This window comes from Plutella xylostella, chromosome 9, assembly GCF_932276165.1.
Source record: "Plutella xylostella chromosome 9, ilPluXylo3.1, whole genome shotgun sequence".
In the NCBI taxonomy this organism is placed as follows: Eukaryota; Metazoa; Arthropoda; class Insecta; order Lepidoptera; family Plutellidae; genus Plutella; species Plutella xylostella.
The window spans coordinates 5905811-5930864 of NC_063989.1; the positions used below are offsets into that span (position 1 = coordinate 5905811).

A 25054-nucleotide genomic window follows, 5' to 3' on the forward strand; every position below is an offset into this window, starting at 1 on the left:
ACTAAATAGTTACACTTTTAATCGAGCTTTTTATAATTTAAAGTTTAAAGGCAATATTAAGTCTTGATTGGTTTCACACAACTTCTGTGCTGCAACGCTTTAATTGAATAGTAAATTAAACACATGTTTATTTATTTAAATAAGGAACATAACATGTTACTATAAATTATAGCTGGCTTATTATGTTGCGATTAGCGATGATCATCGAATTCTATTAATTAGTTCATTTTGATATCTCAACCCTTGGCGGGGTAGTTTTAAAGAGATATTCCTACGATATTCTATATCAATCGGTATTAGCATAATATATTTTCCCTACAGTTTACTACAGTTTGTATGGTTGTGTCAATAAGTAAGAACTGTAATGAGTTGCTAAGCCTGATCTTAAACGAGTTTATGACGAACCCAGTTTTAAAGATTATTCTTCCGAGCGCTCATGGGATATCCGGTTCAGCTAAGTAACGTAACAATTTGGATTACACGATTTAAAAATAATGGCCTTAAATATTAATCGAGCTTGCTTTTATTCAGCTTTTGATTGTATGTAATTACGGCAATGTAAATATGTAATGTCTGAAATGATTTTCGCAACGGCGACGTCCTTTTACTTTTAAATTCAGTTTTGAAAGTAATACTTTCAATGCTTTATGTTGTAAATTTTTGACTGTCATTCAATAAGTATGTTTTATGTCCTAATTGATATCGAATTACATTATTACGACGACATTTATACGACAGCGTAGACTTACATAAGATCTTAGACCCTTTAAGACAACCAATGCTCAAATCACTGCCACCGATTCATAGAAAATGTTGGCCTTCAAGATTTATACTGTATGAAAATATCACAGTACCTACCTATGATAAATGAAATGGATATGAGCACTCAAATTTGACTGGCCGATGTGCTCCACATACAACTGACAGACAGACTAGTCTGGGATTACAAAACTTTATATTTATAATTTTCTAGCTACCTATGTGATTTTATCTAGTCATTATTTCATTCTTTTATCTTATTTTATTTAATTAAATTAAATTAATTACGACAAATTTAGCATTTTTTTTGCTGTTGTGAATTAAATGTGATTCTCCAATACCATAGTAACCAAGAAAAAATAAATAATAGAGTAGATGATAATATATTTTTCAAAATTACATTTATTTACAAATTTGGCTTTTAAAATCATATTATTATTTCAACGAACTTGTATAAATAAGTGTACACAAAAACTGCAATGCAGTATTGTGTGGAAGCCCTTATGGTGTGCATTTGACATTGCTCGATATGTTGAAATCCCTTCATCCTCCACAATGAGAGACGGTGAATTGTAACACGCTACTATCATAGAACGAGAGCTGGACGTGGTTATTACATCTATTCTGATGGATCATAACTTACTGATTTATTCAGAAACACATAAACTACATAGGTAAACAATGACTAAGAATATTAAACGGAAAAGCATAATATATGTATTGTTTTTACGATATATTGATCTCATGGGTATCGTACAGCTAAAATAAAACTTAGCAAATTTCTTATATACTTACCCCCTTATTCATAGAGAAGTTACAGAACGTTTTAAATAATAAACTGTTTTGTCCAAATTGTTCTATGTCGGAGAGGGACAAAACAGTTTATTAGTTAAAACGTCTCGTAACTTTTCTATAAATAAGGGGGTTATTGTATAAAAGTGATAAGTATTGCAGCAAATTGGTAGATAAATTTACAAGTCTTGCTTGTGCCAGTTGGCAAATATGTAGCCTTTTTACGTATATTCATCGTCACAAAAATCGTGTTTAAATTATTGCATATTTCCTAAACCGATGCCCAAATCCTCTTATCGACCATAAACTGCGTATAAGTAAAGTAAAGGTCACTGGCATATCTTAATAAAAAGTATTTCATTGCGAAACAATAACGAGCATCGGAAAGAGCATCAGCTCTCGGACTATAAATGTTTCCCGCAGTGACCTTGGCGGCACGCGTGGAGATTTACTTAATTAGGTTAATAATACCCTTTGTTTAAATACCGCCATTATGACTATACTGTGGTCGTTTTCTAAATACACTTAAAAACTTTGAGGCCTTGCTAAGAAATTAAACCTAATGAAAAAAAGGTTTGTGATTTGAAAGGTTTTGAGTGAAGACTTTCGTGCTCTATATTTTTTATATGTAATGATCGTATATATTTTTAGATACTGTATAGGTACTATTTTTATGTTAATTTCAAGTTATTTACAATATTACTCCGATATCGTTAAAAACGGCAGATTTCATAATTTCATTAAATTTTGGCTTAACAAAAACATGCACGTAGATCTAAGATAATGGTCTAATAAAGAGAGGAGTCTAGACAACAACATAATTGATATAAATTACTGGCACTACTTTTGATATAGTGAACGAGACAAGACACGAATGTTTAACAAAATCATACATAATACTTGAAACGTACGAGTAACGAATAAATTAATACCAGGAATATTAAAATTTGATTGTTTTCTTTTCACAAAACGCACGAAGTCGACCCTACATTTATAAGGAAATGATTGGAGTTTTGTATTACGCTTGATGTTACGAGGTCCAGTAGGAATTAAGTTAGAAACTTCAAAGATAGAGTAATGTTCTGTGTGAACCAGCCGTAAGGTAATCGATAAATCGGATCTAATCCACTTGCACAGTCACCAACTAATATTGTCGCTGAACTGCTTATGCAATGGGAACTAGATGCCATTGTGTTCTATTTCCTGTGCTATTGAAGCATACATAAGAAAACAGGAATTTACAGTTTTTATAAACCCTCTGCTCGGTATTCCTCTGTTACATCTCTGCGCTTGTTCTGTAACAATTCGTATACCTACTTAAGTAGTCGTATAAAGAATATGTACGAGTATAAGTAATACTAAAATAGTTTGATTTTGTATATTTTTTTGTTTTGTCTTCAGTCTCTCCCAGAAGTGATTGATTATAAAATGTATATGTATATGTATATGGGGGCCACCAAAATATAAGAACAACTGTTGGATAAAAAAATATAGACATTAATGTTTAACTTTATTATCTTCTTATCATTGATGACTATTGCGTGCTAATGACAAACAATGTTTATAACTTAACTGAATGTCTGTTATAATTTTGTACGGGCAGTAGTACATATAGTATTTTTGCTCATTTATAGGAATTTCAAGAATTTCATAATAACTTTGGCACACAATGCGTTAGTATCAAGTCATTGTCACTGGTCCATTTGAAAATTTATAGTATTTCTAATTAGAGTCAGTTTATATGGTTTTAATTATGTTTATGAGGATCGTTGAGTGAATTTTTCATGCTTCAGAGACCTTTATAATGATCCTATGGGAAAAAATAAGGATGACGTTTCATCGTAGATCATTTTATACTTTGTCATTCGCATTAAATTATACTTAAATGATTCGTGGTCAAGGACAGAATAGAAGATGTTGCCTATTTCTGAATAAATGACGTTAAAGTATTCAAATTTGGAATTAGCGCCACTTCGAAAAAGAAATTAATTCAATGTCGCAATGTCAAATGCACTTGAGAGACGAAAATGTTACGAAACACTATGCAGACTGATCATTGCGAAATTCACACGTCTACAAGAATTTTGGAAATTATGATCGTAAATAATAATGATGGGGCATTATTTATCATCGTGTGAAATGGATAATATGCAACATAAATAAATAGATATTCTTAATTTGTCGACCAAAAACATAGTTACAGAATATAATAATTCTAACTATGCTTACATTTCTTTATGGTTAATACGTTATTCCAAAGTCAACTTTTGCGGAATAGGTTAATTGTACTAAAATAAATTTAATTAAAGTCTAAAGAAAATGTATTCAGAATATTTTTATATTATTACATTAAAAGTTAACTAAATAATGTTAGATGTTCCATTTTTGATACTTAAGTAATTTGTGGAACTTTAAACGATAAACAATTTAATTGTAAGTTAAGTACTATTTTTGCACACAAACTTTAAAATACTTCCTTCAATTACCTTATTAACGATAGCAAAATTAACGCACAATCGATAATAATAATTGTTCTCTAAAGAGCCTCATTTACCCAATGTCTTGTAAAGCTCGTGACAGATATGGAGCATTTGCAAGTCTCGTTCCAAAAGCTACCCCAGAAAGCGAAAGTGTATCTGAGTCCTAGAGTATGGCGCCATTTTTGTGTGTTCGCTCGGCCGCCCGTAGGCCGTATATATTCTGAGGAGCCGCCGCAACACGCATCACTCGCATTCAGGACTTCACTGACTTCAGTGCAACCTACAAACGAAGCATCATGAGGCTTATGGTGTGTTTTTTTAAAATAAGCATCATACTTAGTTATAATAACAAACCTCGTAAATGCTTCGGCCAAATGTGAATCGAACTCAGTGACAACTTGTGATAAACGGATTTGGTGATTGTGCTGTGACAGTCTATTGGAAATTAGTTCTTTTTATTCAATAAACAGTAATTTTATTGGAAAATCTATACGGAATTTGTGTCTACATTTTTACACATTGATTTTATAGACATATTATTCAACAAGGAATAATACTTCCTTAGTTTTGTCGTCGAAGTTTCACTCGTTACGGTGTTACATCAACTCGATAAAGTCACTCTACTGCATTCAAGAGCTTTTGATTCTGCACCAGTTAATTATCCGTTACGCAGTCTGCGGTCTTTGATACAAGCACTTTCGATTCTCTTATTTTATTCAGTAGTAGGCGCGCCGTTAGATTTCGGTTAAGTGTTTTGTTAATTATACGCTTTATTAAATTAATTGTCTTTTCGCAGTTCGTGGCCGCCAGTCTGGTGGCTCTTCTGGCCACCGCTCATGCGGAAGAAGCCAAGAAAGCAGAAAAAGAAGTGGCAGTGACTGACAACAAGGACAGCAAAGGAGCTGAGGAGAAGAAACACGAGAAGCGTGGACTCTTCGATATTGGACTGGGTTACGGTCACGGAGGATTCGAGGGAGGATTCGGCGGCAGCTACGGAGGCAGCTACGGAGGCGGCTACGGAGGCGGCTGGGACCACGGCCACGACACGCACAAGACCATCACTGTGGTCAAGAATGTCGCGGTGCCCTACCCCGTCGAGAAACACATCCCCGTCCCGGTAGAGAAGCACGTCCCCTACCCCGTCAAGGTGCACGTCCCCGCCCCCTACCCCGTCGTCAAGCACGTCCCTTACCCCGTCAAGGAGGTCATCAAAGTACCATACCATGTTCCCCACCCCTACCCCGTCGAGAAGAAGGTACCTTACCCCGTCCATGTCCCTGTAGACAGGCCCTACCCCGTCAAGGTATACGTTCCCCAGCCCTACCCCGTTGAGAAGCACATCCCAGTGCCCGTAAAGGTCCCCGTCCCTGCCCCCTACCCAGTTGAAAAGAAAGTCCCGTACCCAGTCAAGGTACCCGTCCATGTGCCCGCCCCCTACCCCGTTGAGAAGATTGTCCACTACCCAGTGAAGGTCCCCGTCGACAGGCCTTACCCCGTCCATGTCCCCAAGCCTGTGCCTTACCCAGTTGAGAAGCCAGTGCCCTACCCGGTTGAGAAGCCAGTCCCTTACCCAGTCAAGGTTCCCGTTGACAGGCCCGTCCCCGTGCATGTCGAGAAGCCCGTTCCCTACCCCGTCAAGGTCCCCTACCCAGCCCCCTACCCCGTCGAGAAGCTGGTCCCGTACCCAGTGGAGAAGCACGTGCCCTACCCCGTGAAGGTGCCCGTCGACAGGCCCTACCCAGTCCACATTGAGAAGCACGTCCCGGTGCACATCGAGAAGCCCGTGCCGTACCCAGTGAAGGTTCCTTACCCAGTCCACGTCAGCCATGGTCACGGCCACGAATATGGTCATCATGATAGCTACTAAACAGGCTGCAGGAAGCAGACTAATGAATGTGATATAATTATAAGAGTAGCACTAGCAGCGAGCGGGAGGCGTGCGGCGGCGGACAGTGGCGCGGCCAGGTCGCGCCCGCACGCCTCGCGAACGAACCCGCACTACGGAATAATACTCCTTTTTTATAGTCTATTTTTATTTTTGTTGTGATTTTAATTTTAGCAAATTGGTGACTGCGATGTTTGAGTTGATGTACCTGTTATTTTATCTTTTAAAATTCAAATTTCTCACTATAATGTTCTCTCTATGAAAACTTATTTTATTGCGAACGGAAATGCGAAATAAATAGAGGCTATGCCAAAATTAAATAACAATATGTATTTTCTTTCCCACGATCGTTCCCTGGTGACCTTAGATGGCGTACTGTATTGTGCTCCAGATCATGTAGCGTAGGTCTAGTGGGTATTTGCGAAATACGAAATAATTTGACCCAGATAGCTATCGCATCGCGGCAAGTGGCCAGTAGTTATGCCGTGAGTTTCAACATACTATTTACTCTCACTTGACAATGTACCGACGCAATTACACATTATAATGTGCGTTCTTTGTCTTATAAATTTCGTAATTCATAAAGTTTTGAAACCCTCTGCCTTATTAAACGAAAGGCTATATTATGATTAACTGACAATGTTTACTTTATAGGCCAATGTCGAAGAATCATAAATTATTCAAATCATATTGAAGTCGATACATTTTTGTTTATTTTAAATGTTTCATCAGCTTCAAGTGCCATAATTTTCGCTCAATGTGACCTAGTAAATTAATAAACATTAGATAATTATGTACCGAGCGTACATGAGCCCGGTGTTTTGGTATTACTTCACTGGAGTCCAAATAACCGTCGACCAGACCATTGGTTGCCGGCAAAATGTATGGTGTCTTGCTGATTGGTTGCCTAATAGCAATTTGTCATAAAACAAGTCATTTTGTCAGTAAATCTGAAGAAATATGGCTGTAATGGCACATTAGGACGCTATTGCCGACGATAATCGACACAACTTGATGAAACTACTTGTGATATGTGACGTTGTCTCGAATACATCTGAACTACGCATGCGTTGTCTGGTATGACTACGAGCTAAGACTTCTACAGGGTTCTGGAATAAAATTTAGCAAAGAAAGAAAGAGATACTAATAAATGGGACGGTATAGGCGCGAGAAGCTATCCTAAATACGCGTAGGTATATTTCACATATACGCTTGGTTGGTATTTAGATTCTAAGTAGGAATCGAGAGTATTTTTACTGCAGTCGTAGGTAGTGTGTATGTAAGGCAGCTTAATGGATATATCCATTAAGCTGCGACATAAACCGACGTGCGACGTGACTGATATATATACACTATAGTGTGAAATATATCAGTCACGTCGCATGTCGGTATATAGCTATGTAGGTTCAATATTGGAGTCAATCAATCATTAGGAAACTAATTTAATGACTTGGAGCGTCGTAACTACGTCGCTATGTTTCGATAATATTATAATGTTATACACATAATAGCCTATCATCATTGGCCGTACAATCGCAAAATGATAAATGAAAATTATAACAAATTCTAGTTAACACTGCCTGCTCATTTCTATAAAAATATTTCATTCAAAATGTTCGCACCCAGGTATCAAAATAATATTTTAATACATAATATTATGGAAATTTACCTATATAAAGAATTATAATTTACACCATAAAAACTGAAATTGAGAAATTAATTCATTAGAAATGAAATTTAAATTCATTATTTGCTCATTATCTATGTTTATTCTGATTTTATTATGTTTGCCAGTGATATATTGTGACCATGATAGGAAATTATAAAGGTATATTTAGGTATATTTTATTCGCATTTTCAAACAAAATCTATTTTAAATGATATCCACCGTGTGGGGTCATATTTAAAATTTTGCTATGCGATACTCAGACAGTAATAGTCAATATGTATGATATATATGTGCATACAGACTGAGCGCGACAGCTTATCGCATAGATATGAATAGAGCTAAACAGCCAGCTCAAGAAGTAAGTTAACATTTTAGTTTTATTTTTTACATAAATCACATTTGTATCATCTCTCATCTGAAAATGAACACCGTGTGACCACAACGTGTCTGCCAATCGCTATCAAACAAACAGATTTATCAAATAAACTATCCAAATATGTAATTAGACATTGCAAAGTTCCCAACTAGCGTTATCGGTATATCGCACATCGGCTAATTACGAGAACTTACACAAACAAACAATCTGATACTGAAAACAGCCTCTTTACAATTTTAAATTTTAATGCCATGCCTTACAGTTCAAATATGCCTGCATTTATACAATCCTGCGTATTCAATTTGGTGGCCATTAGCACCGGTTCGGCTATAGTTCTTAAGGTGATTAGGTAGCGTTGAAAATGCTCTGTAATTTTGGAGTTCCTGTGGTAGACTAGTAAGCAGATATTGGGCAATGCAGCGGAGTCCACTTTCAAGTCTGTCACACATTTGCAGCGGTGTGTGACTTCTTTCCACGCCCGGACCGCCACCAAGGAGAGGGTACTTAAAGGAAAAAAAAACTTTGACTAAACTGATTTTGATAAAATTTGCAAATGCTTGAGCCTATAGTGCGGAGATATATAAACCAACCTTTTGCAACTAGGTGAATATGATTAAATTTTCAGGACGGGCTTAAAACTGTCATCAGCTAATAATCCACCCAATCGCACTAAACTGAACGAAAACTGAAGCTCATTACAGTTACGAACATAACCTATTGTTTCTATTAAATATTTCTTTAATCAATGAAAGCATAATTAAATGTTTAAATCCGCATTCGTAAAATATATAAGTAACATGCGTTGCACACGTTGTTTTGTGAGTGCATATAATCAGAAAGGCAGAACTAACCTTGATATTATGTACCTATTACCTACTTGAAAATTAAATTACGGAAGTGAAAGGTTAACTTTTTTTCTTATGCATTTTAAAAGCAATAAAAAAACAAGTTTCGGTGGAGCTTTTGTATGTAATAAAATATCCATGAAAGGTACTACTTAGTACCTAATAACTACTTTCTTTTATCTAAACAAATGTGTTTTTTTTTTCTAAATATATTAACTATTCTGAGTAATATCAGATTTATGTAGACTTGTTGCATTTGTTGACTTACTTATAACTATATAATTATACTATAGGCCTTTTTTCTGGTCTGATCAGGCTCTGAGCCTCTAGTACGGTGAGTTCTTTTCCTAACATAATATCCTATTAATTACTTAATTTAGTTCAACATTTATCTACTTAGCAATGAAATAAACATGAAGTTATGTATAATATCCAAATTAAACTCACATCATTACGTGCATCCTTTATAACTTAATTAGCAAGGACTACTTTAGCTCAAAAGGTTTTCTAATGAGGCATATTAACACGCGAATAAACGGAAATATTAAAATATGATCTTCCGTTCTGTTTATTCACTGCGATATTAATATGTACCATCGTAATATTACACCACGAACTGTTATTAAACCCTATATGATAAATTATAACAGTTTCATTTTCCTTGACAGCATTTAAGATTATTATTTTTCACTTTGTAATCTAAGCCGGTACGTTAATGTGGGATAAAATTACATACAAACAAAGTGTATCTCAATTTGTGTAGCTTTTTAAGTATCGCACAACAATACAAGGTAAATTGCTATATTTTACCTTTATAAAAGTGCGTAACTAATAGCCTACACAAAAGTTGATATCGAAAAATTTCGTAGGCTCGATAATAAACCATTCATATTTTTCTTGAAGTATAGTGGAGGTCTCGCTAAGCGTAATACAATGTGCTTTTAAGGATAGATTCATAAGAACTAAAGCTGAACTGCATGTCTGATACACTTACATACACAGCAGTGGTTTCCACTGTATGTAATAAAAAAGTATGTAGTATAAAATATGTATTGCGCAAAAGAATAACGAAGTAGTCGGAATCACTGGCAGTAAACAAAAAAAAACAATAGCTTATGAAATCAACTTTCAATGCCAACTTTACTATCTGTATTTTTTTCGTCATAACATTTTACTATCCTACCGTGTCTTTTTCTATGAGTATATTCTTATGAAGGAAGAATAATATTAGGTTAAATAGCCCGATAACTTTAACCAGTACCAACAGCCAAATTCTAACTCAAGTCCACCTGGTGGGACGGGTGTCGGACGTAACATAGTTTGTTAGTTGCTAGTACCATGAGTGGAAGGAGAAGACGAGCTACCATTGTTGGAGGGCTCAGCCATCCATCGTCTACAAACGAGTGAGATGGATGGCTGATATAAATACTTAACAGAATCTTGAACGATCGAACGAGGAAAATTTTGTATACCTATACATATAGTATACATGTTGTTGCAAAAAAGGCTATGATATATACGATAAGCCGAAAGGAAGTGATACAAAATACAGTATTTCAAAGGTGTTCCTCCGTGCATTTTATACAATCATGCCATAAAATTTAATGCGTGAATAAAACTAGAGTACCTGCTCACTGTGTCGTAAACTCGTAACCAATCCTTTCCCTCACACACAAGTAGGACACTCCTTTAAGGCATTGCTCCAGTCTTGAGAGATGTCTTCAGTGATAGGCAAATATTTAGGTAGTAGGTATAGTGAAAGTAAAGAGTATTTGTATATACGTTTTCATAGCCTATGTAAGACTACCCATTTTCCAGTGGTAAAATAAGAGCTGTTAAGAATAAAACCACATTTGCGAATATTTAAACGGGACAGGTTGATCCGTTGATCAGACCCCCCAATTTGGTTGGTTGGATGAATTTCATCAACCAAAGTCAGTACAAAAGTTATGAGGGTATTAAAATAATTGTAATGTCTGAGAAAGTAAGAGCATGCTAAACTAGCAAATTCTTTTAAATTAACCATTGAGTAAACTTTATTTAATTATTAAGGATTTTCTAACATCATTTTTTTTTAAATATAAAGGTATCGTCGTGAGCGGTCGTGCGGCCTAGCCGGCATACATTCGCATGCTTTGAGTTCGTTCTAACAATAGCGATCGGTGACCTTCGCTCTATCGCGGAGTCGCGACTCGCGGGTCGATGACATTCACCGGCAACAATTGCACATTTGAAGATAAAATTTATGTGACAGCAGCCGTTGATCTGACGGCAAGAATAACATTCATAATATATTTAATCTTAGACATCAAACACTGATTCCAAATGCTAAGAAGCTAACTATTATCCAATCTTAATCAAATATTATACTTTACACCATAAATCGAGAGCATATGAGGTACTATAAATATAAATAATATGTAGAGCGATACAATTAATTTCATTGACCAATATTTGTACCAAAAAACAATCAAATACTCATTAAGGCTATGTTTTAATGAGGTACTATTGCTATAATACAGTCCGAAACGTTCTTCATTTGTCTGACTCAACAAGGTTCATCCTCATTTCTGACGGTCCACTCTCGTCTCGACCTGGATTCGCTCGCGATTCACTCTCGCTATCATTTCACTGTCACTTTTATTTCACTGCCACTCTCGCAACTCGTTTGACCTTTGAGTGACGTCAGACGAAGATGTTGTGGCGTGCAAAATGACCGTAACATTGAATTGGAATTTTAATAGTAAATTATTGAGGTACGACTATAGGATTTTCACGCTGAGTTGCAGAAAGGGACATTAAGCTAATGTCGGCTTTAAATATATGTCTGTCTCTTTCTGTCCGTATACTGTCAAAGCAGGACAGTCATTTAAGGTCGACATTAGCTTAAAGTACCTTTATGCAACTCAGCGTGAGGAATCTATTCTATTATCGTGTGTAAATCGACATGGAATATAAGGTTTGGTTATTTTTGTTATTGGTAATCTTTAAAGCGTTTAAATAAAATAGCAAAAGTGCATTACGAATATATATGTATATAATATTATTATATATATAACTTGTAAAACATCCGAAATAAAGTAATAACATATTTTTTGATTATTATATAAATTTTACGAGAATGGCGCCCTCTGTTCGTTTCAGTTTAAACTTGTGTGATAAATGCAATAAGTCAAGACACAGCTATAAGCCTCACAAAAAGTGAAAGGATATTTTCAAAGACTCGTACGCACCGTCACGAAAAAGTTCTCGTTAGCACCGCGAGCTACGTGTGGCAGCACTGTCGGGAAATGTAACTTACTATTGTAACACACCTACATGAAGCATAATTCACATGCTGGCACTTACCTGAAACAAAATGAAAATAAATTAATATACACTTTTGTTATAACTGTCATATGAACCATGTAAATGTATCTAAGAAAAACAAGTGTGTCTAGACCTCTCCTTATATCCAAAGTCTGCGTTACTTCGCAATTAGTATAGTTATTAGTAACATAAGATTAATTGTAATTTGTCTTTTGTAGTATATCTTAAACTTTGATTAGGTTATTAGTACTAGACACATAATTATAGGTACGAACAAGAATGCAACATGTTATACTTATGTAGGCCGTTCCATATAGTGAGCTGATTAATTATGCGCTATTATGAATTTATAGTCATTTATATTTATATGCCTATGTTTTTAGGCAATGTTTTTTTAATCAAACTTAAATCGAGTTAGATTTTTAATTGTTTGTATCCACAGTGTACTTATGACCGGTGAGCGCAGTATTCATAGGCTTAGGCCTGGTTTCACAATATCTGGTTAGTGGCTACCTGTGAGATAAAATACATGCTGTCACTGTCAAAAAAATAATAACAGAGAGTGACAGCATGTATTTCATCTCACAGGTAGCCATTAACCAGACATTGTGAAATAGGGGCTAAGGATAATTGATTAATGATAATTGTTGCTGTTTTTTGTATTAGCTTTGTAGTCAATATAATATATAATACTAGGCAACTCAACATAATATACATATAATAGACTTTTATTTCACGTTTCAACTTCGGGAGGGCTACGCTTCCTCTTTTTATATACTCTTACTAAACTCTCTCTGAACCTCCCGCAGATTGACTTGTAGTAAATGATTTTAGCATTAAGTCTACTTGCTTGTACATGATTACTGTTGTAAACTGTGCAATTCAAGTACAAATAAATCAATCTATGAGAATATCATTGGTCAGTTAAATGTATACCTACGTAGGTATTTATTTGTGAAACTGTACATTCTAGTAGATTACGCGCTGCCCAAGAACCATAAATTTTCATCGGTATCTGCAGATATTATGACACAGCTTTAGAATTTCCTCCTCGGCGTTCTAGTATCTCCTTACATCGTCTCCGTTTCAGTTTCTGGTTACTTTAGTTAGCACATAAATTGTGCAGATACTAACCAATCCCTCTATCTAGATTATTACTGTCGCTGTAAGTAGTGTTTCTAGTAATTTTTTTTTTTTTTTTATTTATTTTTTTTATAAACGTTTATTGTTGATCAGAGTATAACTTACAAATTACATATATATACTCCCAAACTGCAGTTCAGTTTAGCGGGAGACAAAGACTCGCATTTATACAAACAAATTAGGTAAGTTACACAACTAATAGGTATATATATCTATTACTAGTGTAAATTTAGTAACTTATGCTATTACAAGTTATTATTAAAGATTACATAGATGTACTTAATGAACATATGCATTTAGTGTACTTATAATACTCATTGCAGGTAGCTTAATCTTGTAATAAATTATATTTTATTTTATTTTTTATAGTTTTTTTAGAACATCTTAGTTTTAATAAATTAGGTGGTAAGTTATTAAATATAGTCGGTGTTAGGTATTCTTTAGTACGTTTGCCATAAAAATTGTTTATATTCGGTTTGATTAATACACTTTCTTTAGATTGTCTAGTAGGATACATATGAATTTTAGGTTTTTTATATTCATCGTTACAATATTCTTCTATTACATTAAATAATATATGCTTTTTTTGGCTATCGGCTAGTGGGTCAAAATTTGTCAAAAAATTATACTTATTACAAAAAAACTTGTCGTTATATTAACAAATTAGTTTAATCATAAGGAAATTACTGACAAACATTACAAAGTTTTGCGAGCTGTCTGACGTAATGGTGATGAAGCAGACAATAGAACATGAGAAACCAGCCATAAACACAACACTGTGACAATACTAACAGTAATACATACGATACGTCTATTATCATCATCATCATCATCATCGGCCAATAATCATCCACTGCTGGACATAGGCCTCTCCCAAGGAGCGCCACAACACTCGGTCCTCGGCCTTCCTCATCCAACCACTACCCGCCACCCGCCTAAGGTCGTCAGTCCAGCGGGCAGGAGGGCGTCCCACGCTGCGTTTGCCTGTTCGTGGTCTCCACTCGAGAACTCGTCTACCCCAACGGTTATCGGTTCTTCGGCAGTTATGACCAGCCCACTGCCACTTCAGCTTGCATATTTTGACAGCTATGTCGGTAACCTTAGTCCTCTGACGGATAACCTCATTTCTGATACGATCCATCAGAGAAACCCCAAGCATAGCTCTCTCCATAGCACGCTGAGCGACTTTAAATCGGTGGACCAGTCCTACCGTCAGTGTCCACGTCTCTGCACCATACGTCATCACTGGCAGGACGCACTGGTTGAATACTTTTGTCTTCAGGCTCTGAGGAATGGCCGAGGAGAATATGTGACGAAGTTTCCCGAATGCAGCCCAACCCAGTTGGATGCGCCTTGCAGCCTCCTTGTCGAAGTTGCTTCTGCCTCAAAGCAAGCTTGTGCTGAGAGAGTTGTCGGGTAAGTGGGCAACCCGACTATCAGATGTTTTCGAGCCGCCTGAAGGCCTCTGACTAGACTTTATGACTGCTGCTGAAACAGCAACCGGGTCCCACGGCCTAACGTGCCGTCCGAAGCACGGAAGCGTCCAGAAAAAAAACACTTGAAATCGGTCACCCATCCAATGGTTGACCGTGCCAGTTGTAGCTTAACCTCGGTGATCAGTTACGATCACTGAAGCCAGCTCGACTACGGACATTTCTGAGGAATCGTGCTATCGGAGAATAATAATTAGTAAACGGTTCAGAGCTCTACAAAGTCCAGTTATAAGAGCTTTTACCTTAAAATTGGAACAAATCTTGTTCGTTTCCCTACTGAGATTTGTCCGCCTATGTGGTTGTTTTGGCTATATCTTGGTCATACCTTAATCGATTTTAGATTGGCATATTTCATTTTAAAGCTTATAAATTGACTATGTTTTAAAGCTGTAGTGCCTGAAATTTTTTCAGATAAAATTATTTTTTAATTCAGCATTTTTGTTTTCACCTTTCGTAACATTTTCTTAATGTTTCACCTATTTTGAAGCACTGTGTCTAAATTAAGTTAAATTTTGCGCATTTAATGATTATAATTGGTAGGTTAAGGTGTTACTAATCCAAAAAAATCAAAATAGTATTAATAAAATGGTTATTATTTTAAAAAAATTGTTTTAAAACATAAATTTTAGCAAAAACCTAAAAAAACTTAAAACTTAAATAACTCAGAAATGGTTGACTTTCGGATTATGCATTATAGGGTTCAATCGACTGTAAATGCTTTCGTCTATAACCCATTTAAAGGAATACATCGACTTACCAATCACCCTGTATATATATTGAACGGAAGCCAATCAGTATTTTTTTTATATACTTTACAGATCTTCGGTATCGGCATAGAGACTAATCGGTATCTACAGTTCTATGCATTAGTAAGTAGGCAATTCCATTTCAGTCAAGGGTTAAAATATATGATAAGTACCTTTTAATATAAACAATACATAAAAAAATGGCACGCTCTCGTAATGAAATTACGCCATTGTTTAAAGTAAAGAAAATGTATCCATCACAATAAAAAATCAGTATTAGGCATAGTAATTTACAACTTTACTAGCCTGTACACATTACTATTCAGCCGGTGCAGTCCAATTAAATTTAACGGAAGAGCGCGTGCGCCGCCGCTTCTGATCACACCCGATCTCATTGCATAATGGTTCTAGTGATGTTCTGTTTACAGTAAATATAACACACACGACACAAAGTTTTCTGATCTAATATGTGCAGCATCGGGCGGCCGCCGCGAGATGGACGGACGAATCTAGTCAAGTCCGTGGGGAAGCGCTGGATACGGGCCCACTCCGATCGGACAAGATAGAAAAAATTAGGAGAGGCCTATGTTCACCAGTGGCCGTGCTATGGCTGAGATGATGATGATGATTATTGTTACCAACACCGATATCATGAATTGTTATAGTACATGTCCATTTGCTTTGGCATTTCACATCAATTAACCCAGGAATTATAAATATTTTCGCCCTCATTAGTTGAAATATCATAAATATCGCCGTATCATATAATATCATTGTTTGCTATATATGCTGCGCAAGCTGAAAATTGTCCTAGCTGCCATAGTTAAGCTATAATAGCTGTTTAAAAAAAATAGTCATTGTACGGTGGCCTGCGCCTAAAAGTATACAGGCGGAGTTTTTAAAATAGCGATCCCTGATGATGAAGGGACCAGCTACATCTGTTATAAATCTGGGGATGTGTTGTGTGTGATGTGTGTAGCAGTGGTGTTTATGTGGATGTGCTTGAGCAGCATGTGACCTTCAGACCCCTTGCATGAATTCTCATCGTGAACGTGACGTGAAATTACTCGATGAATTTTGTAGGGAAATTTTAGTTCTGCCGTTCATATTTTCATACAAAATTACTCGATGAATTCTACTTCACGTCCATGATGAAAATTCGTGCTAAGGGGTCAGATCGCTATTTACCATACTTATTGATCAAAAACATTTATCGATATACATATAACTGATTTACAAATCAAACTAGTGCCCATCACTAGGAGTTACGTCGCCGACTCGCGGTCTACACGTTTTTACTGCACACCTGTATACTGTCGTGCTAATGACTGCAGTCAACTTAGCATGTGATCAAGATTTAATATGTACTTTATTGCAGTAGGTACTAAGTAATTTGAACTACTTAGTTATGTTTCAATCACTGAGTTATGTATATGACGAATTTGGTAAGAGACTTGTAAAGCAATAGAGGTCACTTTGTGGATTTTGCATGGCACAACCTTGACATTGTTTCAGTATAATTACACTGGCGGGCAATGAAAAGGTTCCACTGAGAAAAACACCCAATTACTCCTAAAAGGAACAGGCTAGCTTAATGTCAACTTCTGCAAGATTGAAGTATATTTAACAGAGCATCAGGATATTACCAACAAAAATCGGTAATATTTCGTTGTTTTTTTTTATTAAATGTTTAAAAAAATTAGGGTCGTTTGGTGTCGGCAATTCGTGAGTGGAACTTTTTCATTGCCCGTGAGTGTATGTTACTTTAATTGGTGAAAAGGGTTATCACGTTTCGGTTAACGTATCTTAATCATTCCAAATAAATGATTAAATGTGAATTAAACCACACACACAAATACTTCTACATCTTGTAAAGTGATTTAAACACTTAAGTTTAAATAAACAAACAAAAAATCCGACTGCACGCTAAAAAGATGAAAACAAGCCCCAATGTTAATGGAAAGTATCGCAGACGGGGACCAGCAGAGTGTTTTAGTTTAAGACCACCTTTTAGCTGAATGTTACTTAGATAGGTAGATTAGGTACTTTGTGTGGCGGTCAAGTTGGTCCCCGCCTGCGATACTTTCCATTAACATTGGGGCTTGTTTTCATCTTTTTAGTGTGCAGTCGGGTTTTTTGTTTGTTTATAATTATATTTTTTATTTGTAACTTTTTAGATGTTTTTATTTTATGAAATTTTATGTCAGTAGTCGGGTTTTAGTTTATAAACATTTTTTATTTCAATAATTTTGGTGTTGTGATTTAAATACCTATAATATGCATATTTTTGTAATGTCCTAATCAAACCATTTAATTTGATAGCCCACACGGCTTAGTTGGAAAAATCTTATTTTTTCGATCATCACTTTATGTCCTCTAAAGGGCGCTATATAAATTTTAATCTAACGTCACATAGCCTATAACCATCGCGCAATCAATACGCTTCTAACGATACCTCATACATCAAAATCTGATAGCCGTTTATGCTACAGTAGGGAACAAAGAAACAGACAAACATACATACATACATACATACAATCGAAAAACATTACCCTCCTCCTTCGGCAGTCGGGTAAAAACTATTTTTCTGGCTGCAGTTAGTAAGTATGGTGACATAAATGACACGTAAAGCATGTTTTATGTGTAGAGGCATCAGATATGCCATCACAACCATTCTAATACGTTTAACTCAAACACGCCGAAGCCGTATCGAATTTATTTACCATACTTTACAGTTGGCTCTGTAACCATCCCCATAATTATCAATTGACCTTTGTTTTAAGCCTTTGTTTCAAGTTTTGAAGACTATTATAAAGTTCTGCAATATACAACAAAATCTAACACTTGAAAATGTGCAATAATAATATCAATATCAGACAGGGTATAAAGTTTACATCGGTTAGTATGAGAACATCTGAACCTATACCTCATGAAATACAGAAATATTATGTGAGGAATCATGGAATAATTTTGTATGGTAATGAGCAATACCATAATAATGTGAGGTATGATGGAACATAGATATTCTCATATTAAGTGTTAGTTTATAAGTAAGTATATTAATGTTTTATCTGTATATGCTGTTCTTTGGTGTCCAATAAAGTTTTATAGTTCTGATTGATTATTGATACATATGTCTGTTACTCTTACAGTGCACTCAGCGAGTGTTCGTCTTGCAATAACATAATGAAGCGAACGATTGAGAACGATCGAATCTCACAACATTCTGTTGCGCAAGCATTTTACAGTCAGCTATGTCTATGGAATTAGTTTAATAGTGAACCTATAAAATTTGTATACCTAATGTTATAATCTCAATTGTGTAATGTGAATTTTGTATAAACTAAGAATGTTATCTATCTAACACGTGTGTTTATGGTCGATCCTGCTGTGCGGAGTTATTTCAAGTTCAAGCATCAACTATTATGTTATTTTTAACACAGTTATAAGCTTTAATTTATACCACGTAACATCTTACATGGCCGATATTGGAACTAGCAAATGTGAAGCAACAATAAATATTTGCCAACACCTAAATTCCTGCCTTGTCGATACAATCACCCTAAAAATAAGTAGCGTAAGATCTGGTGATAAAGGATTTTTGAAATTCCTACAGCAGCGTAAAATTGGTATTTGAGGAAAAAAAGCCTGAAAGAACAACTAAGTAGTCATATTATTAACCATATAACTTCCACGCATCAAAATTGTATGAATAATTTGATTCCCAACCGAGGAATTGAGTATGTGTTATAAGAATGGCATATAGACTCGTAAGATTTTATGAAACTCCTTCACTGCATCAAATTGTCCGATCTCTTTGGCATTACAGGCACATGTCCTTGACGTATCATTTCTCTTGCACAACCCCAATGAAGTGAGTGTAAAATAGTTTATACTCTACTTTATTTTTTATTTCGAAACAGAGCAATTGTTATATTCGATATACCTATATACGTACCATATATTATATTACAAATATAGTAGGTACACGCCACGACGGAAATAGTTTACCTATTTTAATTAAGAAAGATAAATAACTACACTTACGAGTAATGAAAAAGTTCCATTGATATATGGCAGGTGGACCTTTTTTATTGTCCGTGAGTGTATTCAAATGTGGTTGAGACATTGGAATTATTATGAAATTAATGATGGATGGATCTGGGCAAGGGCTTCCATCCAGAGGGCTACAGAATAGTTCCGACGAAAGAAATAATTATCAATTTTACATAGACACTTAACTAGGGTACAAAAGGCGGTTTTATCGCTTATAGCCTAAAAACTATTGATGTACTACCTAATAACTAAATTATTTATATGTATAAAGAAATACCTAACTATCAGTGCTTCTACTTTATGAATAAAATTATATAACTACCTACTTTAGCTAGTCTATGCTATATTGTATAAGTAACTTAATTATACCTAGTGCAAAATTACCAATTACCTATACCTATGTAAATGACTTGTAATATTATTTAAGTTATTACCAATAAATGATTGAATTGAATTGAATTGAATAGCGTATATCTATGTACATCTCTTTCAGACAACCTTTAGATGGATGGACTAGAGATATAAAAGTTGTATTTAAGATACTCACTGAAATCTAAACATTTACTAAATATCTTTAATTTCTTCATTGTAGAGTAAGTAGAGTCTATAATTAAAACGTGATTTATTATAATGGTTTAACTTTATGTTATGTTGTAATTGTAACGGAAAGAAACCTAAAGCATTATTGTTTTGCATTTTGTAAGATTTTTTTTAATTGAATGCATGTAACGAATGCAAGCAAGGTTTATGGAACTTTTTAAGTAACTGAGTTGTCGTATAATTAGAGTTTTATGGTTTATTTATGTATAATTGATTAAAGTAAGTACTTAAGTCTTTTAATTTTATTCAAAATATCGAAACTAATAAATTTTCACTGAGGATGCTGACTGGTCATAGATGATACTCAATATTAAATTTAGAATACCTGGCAGACTATACATATTATTATATTAGGCATGTAACTAGACAAAAGACAAACAAATATCTAGAACGGAAAGATAAACATATAGATAGGAAAACGATTACATCTAAAAACAGTCAAGACACAAGCGCGCAAAGGGTTCCGTTCGCAAACTTTTATATATTTTGTTAAAAATAATTTCCAAAGGACATTATTATTCTGGGATAAAAAAAATAATTGAGTATTTTTCTATATTTTTTATCTAAGATGCCAGCTTTTAATAAAACTTCTGCGAAATTTAATAATATTTTGTTCACAATATTACCATCCATCCATACTACAAACTTTCGCATAATTTATAATATTAGGAGGATCGTCTTATCAGTGTGCCGAGAAGGGCACGTTCCTCGGTATTTCCTGGCGCCACGCTGGCTGCACCAGTAAAAGGATCCTTTATTAAGTAGCCGTTGGCACGCAACGCTGCCATGAATGGCCCTTCAAGAGTGTATATGTCGCAGGCATCTGGTTTAATCTCCTGTTTGATTGAACCGCTAGTCCGTTCATTGGATGACGCTATTCAGTTGTATGACTAGGCCGAACGTTGATTGTACAAGCGTCACAAAACGTCCAACTAGTTAGCGGACTTAAAATCAGTCAGGTGGTGAATAAAACAAATATGGCGTCTAACAGCGAACAGCTGACTCAAAAAGCACTTGTTTTATTATTTTTTGCATATAAATTAGCTTTAAAGTGCGATATTTATGTTAAAATAGTGTGACAACATGGATTTACCTATTATTACACCGCCGGTGGATAGTTTCAAAGCAAAAAATGTGCTGAAACTGGATAATTATGAACAACAATATCAAGGTACGTTTATTGTTATTGTTTAGTTAATTTGTGAGATGAGAGCTTTGTAACATAGTCTTTTTGTTGACTCTTGTCTGGTCATGTTCATCCTAACCAGACATTACAAAGTTGCTATACTATATCCCATTTAACGACTTCGCTGAATAACGTTCAGTCAAGACGTTGGACGTTACAGTCAACCACTTGACGAGTTGTACTGTAGTCATTCAACTGAGTAGCGTCATCCAATGAACGGGCTAGCGGTTCAATCAAACAGGAGATTAAACCAGATGCCTGCGACATATACACACTCGTGAGCAATGAAAAAGTTCCACTTGCCATTACCGTTCTATATGTCACTGGAACTTTTTCATTGCTCAAGAGTGTATTTGTAATACATCTTGAAAAACAGACATTTTATTTAAAAATGTAATTGCATCTCAGTTTATAAACATAAAAAAATATATAATAGTACTTGAGGAACCCTAAAACCCAGTAGATCTTGCACACTATCAAAGGAAACAGAATGGTAACGGTCACTGACCGAAATTTGTATACGGCCTTCATGCAAATGAATATTGTATGACAAAATAGACAAATCCAGGTAGAATATTATGATAAGCCTATGAATATCGAATATTGTTCTACGTATTCAACACTATAACTACTAAAATTAATTTTTCGTTTAATTTATTTAAAGACGAAGAATTTATTAATTTAATAATTTATTTTAAAAAGAATTTCAATATTCATTAATTATCAACTTTTGGCTCTCAACAGATATAAAATTTTACTACTATGATAGGGACCCTTATTTGTACAAACTATAATATATTACCCTTATTTATACATCAAACTAAATAATAGCATAACTTCTATTTTTGTCCAGTCGATCGATATTTTCATATAAAAGACATCAACGCGGGTGTCGAACTTATTTTATGTCGTCTAAAATAGTAAGTTCCACACTATACTATATTAAACTATTAGGCAAGGAAATGTTTATGTTTATTGAAAATACACATATACCTACTAACGTACTACTTAAATACTTTCTAATAATATACATAGTTTATGGCAGTTAAATACTTTTCCAGCTCAATCTTTATGTACTTCACTTATGTACAGTGAAACATTGAAACCTATCAGCAATATAATTTTATTTAATCCTATAGATATGTATTTGTTTCCTATATTATAACATAATCTACTTAAATATATTGTGGTTGTTTCAATATAATTTCTTGCCATGTTACATGAAGTAAGTATCATTATTAAGTCGTAGTGTAAGAATACATTTTATTTTAGGTCATAAAACTGACAATTACATATTACCTAAGCAATGCTGCGCATGATTTCATTGCAAATCTAAGTACATAAGTATGTATATTGTAGTATTTCATCGTTATTTTTATGAAAATGTCTCTTCAAAAGTTTACTCAAAATCAAAAGATATGCACACAATTTTACTATGGAATGCAATATTTTAATCAATTCAAGGTTGAGCCACATAAAAAAATATATTTAGAAACAAATTATTTCACATGTGCGCAACGGTTAATTACCCTGTGGTGCATATTCTGACATCTTCCACATAACGGAGGAAGGTTGCAACCACCCAAAACCGTATCAAACCGCACACACCCTCAAGAAAAAAGAAAGATATCATACACGCACACACACGCAGCCTCGTGGCTATAGGCGAAAGTATTTGTAACATGCATCTACGAAACCTCTACGCTACCACTCTACCTACTTAGTATAAAACTGCAGATAACTGAGTGCAAGAACACACTCCATCGTGGCACTCGTCGCAACACAAGCAAGGCGATCATGAGAATATTGGTTAGTAAAAAATAAATAACTAAAATAAAAAAACGGAAAGGTGACAAGTGAAGTGTTTACGTGTTTGAAAAACGTGTGAAAACGAAATTAGTGCAACGGACACATTGTGACTGTGCTCATGGATTTTACGTTACAAATTACAACCACTACCTAATTTAATGAGTAGATAAAATGCATCGATTTGTATAAATAGTGCACTAAATCTCAAATCTCCATTAACCAGTTAAGCTAAGTACCTTCCTACCAACATGTTTTAAATTCCACTCTTCTATTACAGAGGTCTTCCTTACTCCTGGCCGTGGTCATCGGCCTGGCCACGGCAGAGGAAAAGGCGGAGAAAGACGCCAAGGCTGAAGAGACGAAGCCAGTAGAGGACAAGAAGCAGGACAAGCGCGGCCTCTCCGAGTGGTACGGCGACCACGGCGGCTACGGCCACGGCGGCCACGACTTCGGCGAACACCACCACGTAGACCACCATGTGGACCACCACGTCGAGCACCACAAGACCATCACCACCATCAAGAAGGTCCCCGTGCCCTACCCCGTCGAGAAGCACATCCCCGTACCAGTGGAGAAGCACGTTCCCTACCCCGTGAAGGTGCACGTCCCGCAGCCCTACCCCGTCGTCAAGACCGTCCACTACCCCGTCAAGGAAATCGTCAAAGTTCCCGTCCACATCCCCAAACCTTACCCTGTGACCAAGCACGTTCCCTACCCCGTCAAGGTCCCAGTCGACAACCCCGTCCCGGTCAAGGTATACGTCCCCGAACCCTACCCCGTCGAGAAGAAGGTTCACGTACCAGTCAAGGTGCACGTCCCCGCACCGTACCCCGTTGAGAAGACAGTTCACTACCCCGTCAAGGTGCCCGTCAAGGTGAACGTGCCTTACCCCGTTGAAAAGGTGGTGCACTACCCAGTCAAGGTCCCAGTCGACAGGCCCGTCCCCGTACACATTGAGAAGCCCGTCCCCGTACATGTCGAGAAGCCCGTGCCCTACCCCGTGGAGAAGGAGGTTCCATACCCAGTGAAGGTGCACGTCGACAGGCCCGTTCCCGTCCACGTCGAGAAGCCAGTCCCCTACCCCGTCAAGGTGCCAGTACCCGCCCCCTACCCCGTTGAGAAACTCGTCCCCTACCCAGTTGAGAAGAAGGTGCCGTACCCAGTGAAGGTGCCGGTCGAGAGGCCCTACCCCGTGGAGATCGAGAAGCATGTCCCCTACCACGTTGAGAAGAAGGTTCCCCACCCGGTGAAGGTGGGCGTGCCAGTGTTCGTGCACGAGCACAAGCACGAGATCAAGCACGAGCACCACGAGCTTGGGGGCGAGGAGCACGGCCACGGCTCGCTCGGGGGCGAGGGCTCCTACGGGGGCGAAGGCTCGTTCGGAGGCGAAGGCTCGTACGGGGGCGAGAGCTCCTACGGCTCTGAGGGCTCCTACGGAGGCGAAGGCTACGAGAGCCACGGTCACCACGAGTACCAACACTAAAAAGAACTGATCTCTTGCCCTAAATATTTAGTTTAGCTGTTATTTTGTGTTAATTCTCTGTTAAGCTTGTTTTTATTTTGACGACTGGTCCGTGCGTGGATGTAAATAGTACCAAAAGTATTAAAAATATCTAAAATATATACAAAACACATTTCATTTCCTGTCCTTCAATCCTGACTAGAGTGCTCTATTTAAAAGCTCTCAAATGGAGCATAATAATTACCGTTTAAGAAATACACAAAGTAGCTTGCGAATTCTGTAACTATTTGATGATCATATATTACGCACTATTTTATATTGAAATAATGCTCGTGAAGTCTATTACAAAACACGACACTCTGCTATAATTAAAGATTATGCCAGACCGGCACAATTATAGCGTCTGCACGCATTAGCGTAAACATGTTACAAGTTATGTGTTCG

The 25054-nt window shown here is 36.2% G+C and overlaps 3 protein-coding genes across 3 annotated transcripts in view; 2 read left to right on the forward strand and 1 right to left on the reverse strand.

Annotated features, from left to right (window-relative positions):
* LOC105383332 (angiotensin-converting enzyme) overlaps positions 1-25054 on the reverse strand; it is an 83549-nt gene that overhangs the window by 34381 nt on the left and 24114 nt on the right. The window lies entirely within an intron of this gene.
* On the forward strand, positions 4258-6242 carry LOC125488423 (proline-rich protein 4-like). The gene is made up of 2 exons (XM_048622994.1): positions 4258-4339; positions 4828-6242. Exons 1-2 carry the CDS (start codon positions 4328-4330, stop codon positions 5896-5898), a joined length of 1083 nt encoding a protein of 360 aa, XP_048478951.1. The 5' UTR covers positions 4258-4327; the 3' UTR covers positions 5899-6242.
* Positions 23050-24771, forward strand: LOC105383300 (proline-rich protein 4). Its single transcript, XM_011553332.3, has 2 exons — positions 23050-23148; positions 23426-24771. The coding sequence occupies exons 1-2, from the start codon at positions 23137-23139 to the stop codon at positions 24629-24631; spliced, it is 1218 nt and encodes a 405-aa protein (XP_011551634.3). The 5' UTR covers positions 23050-23136; the 3' UTR covers positions 24632-24771.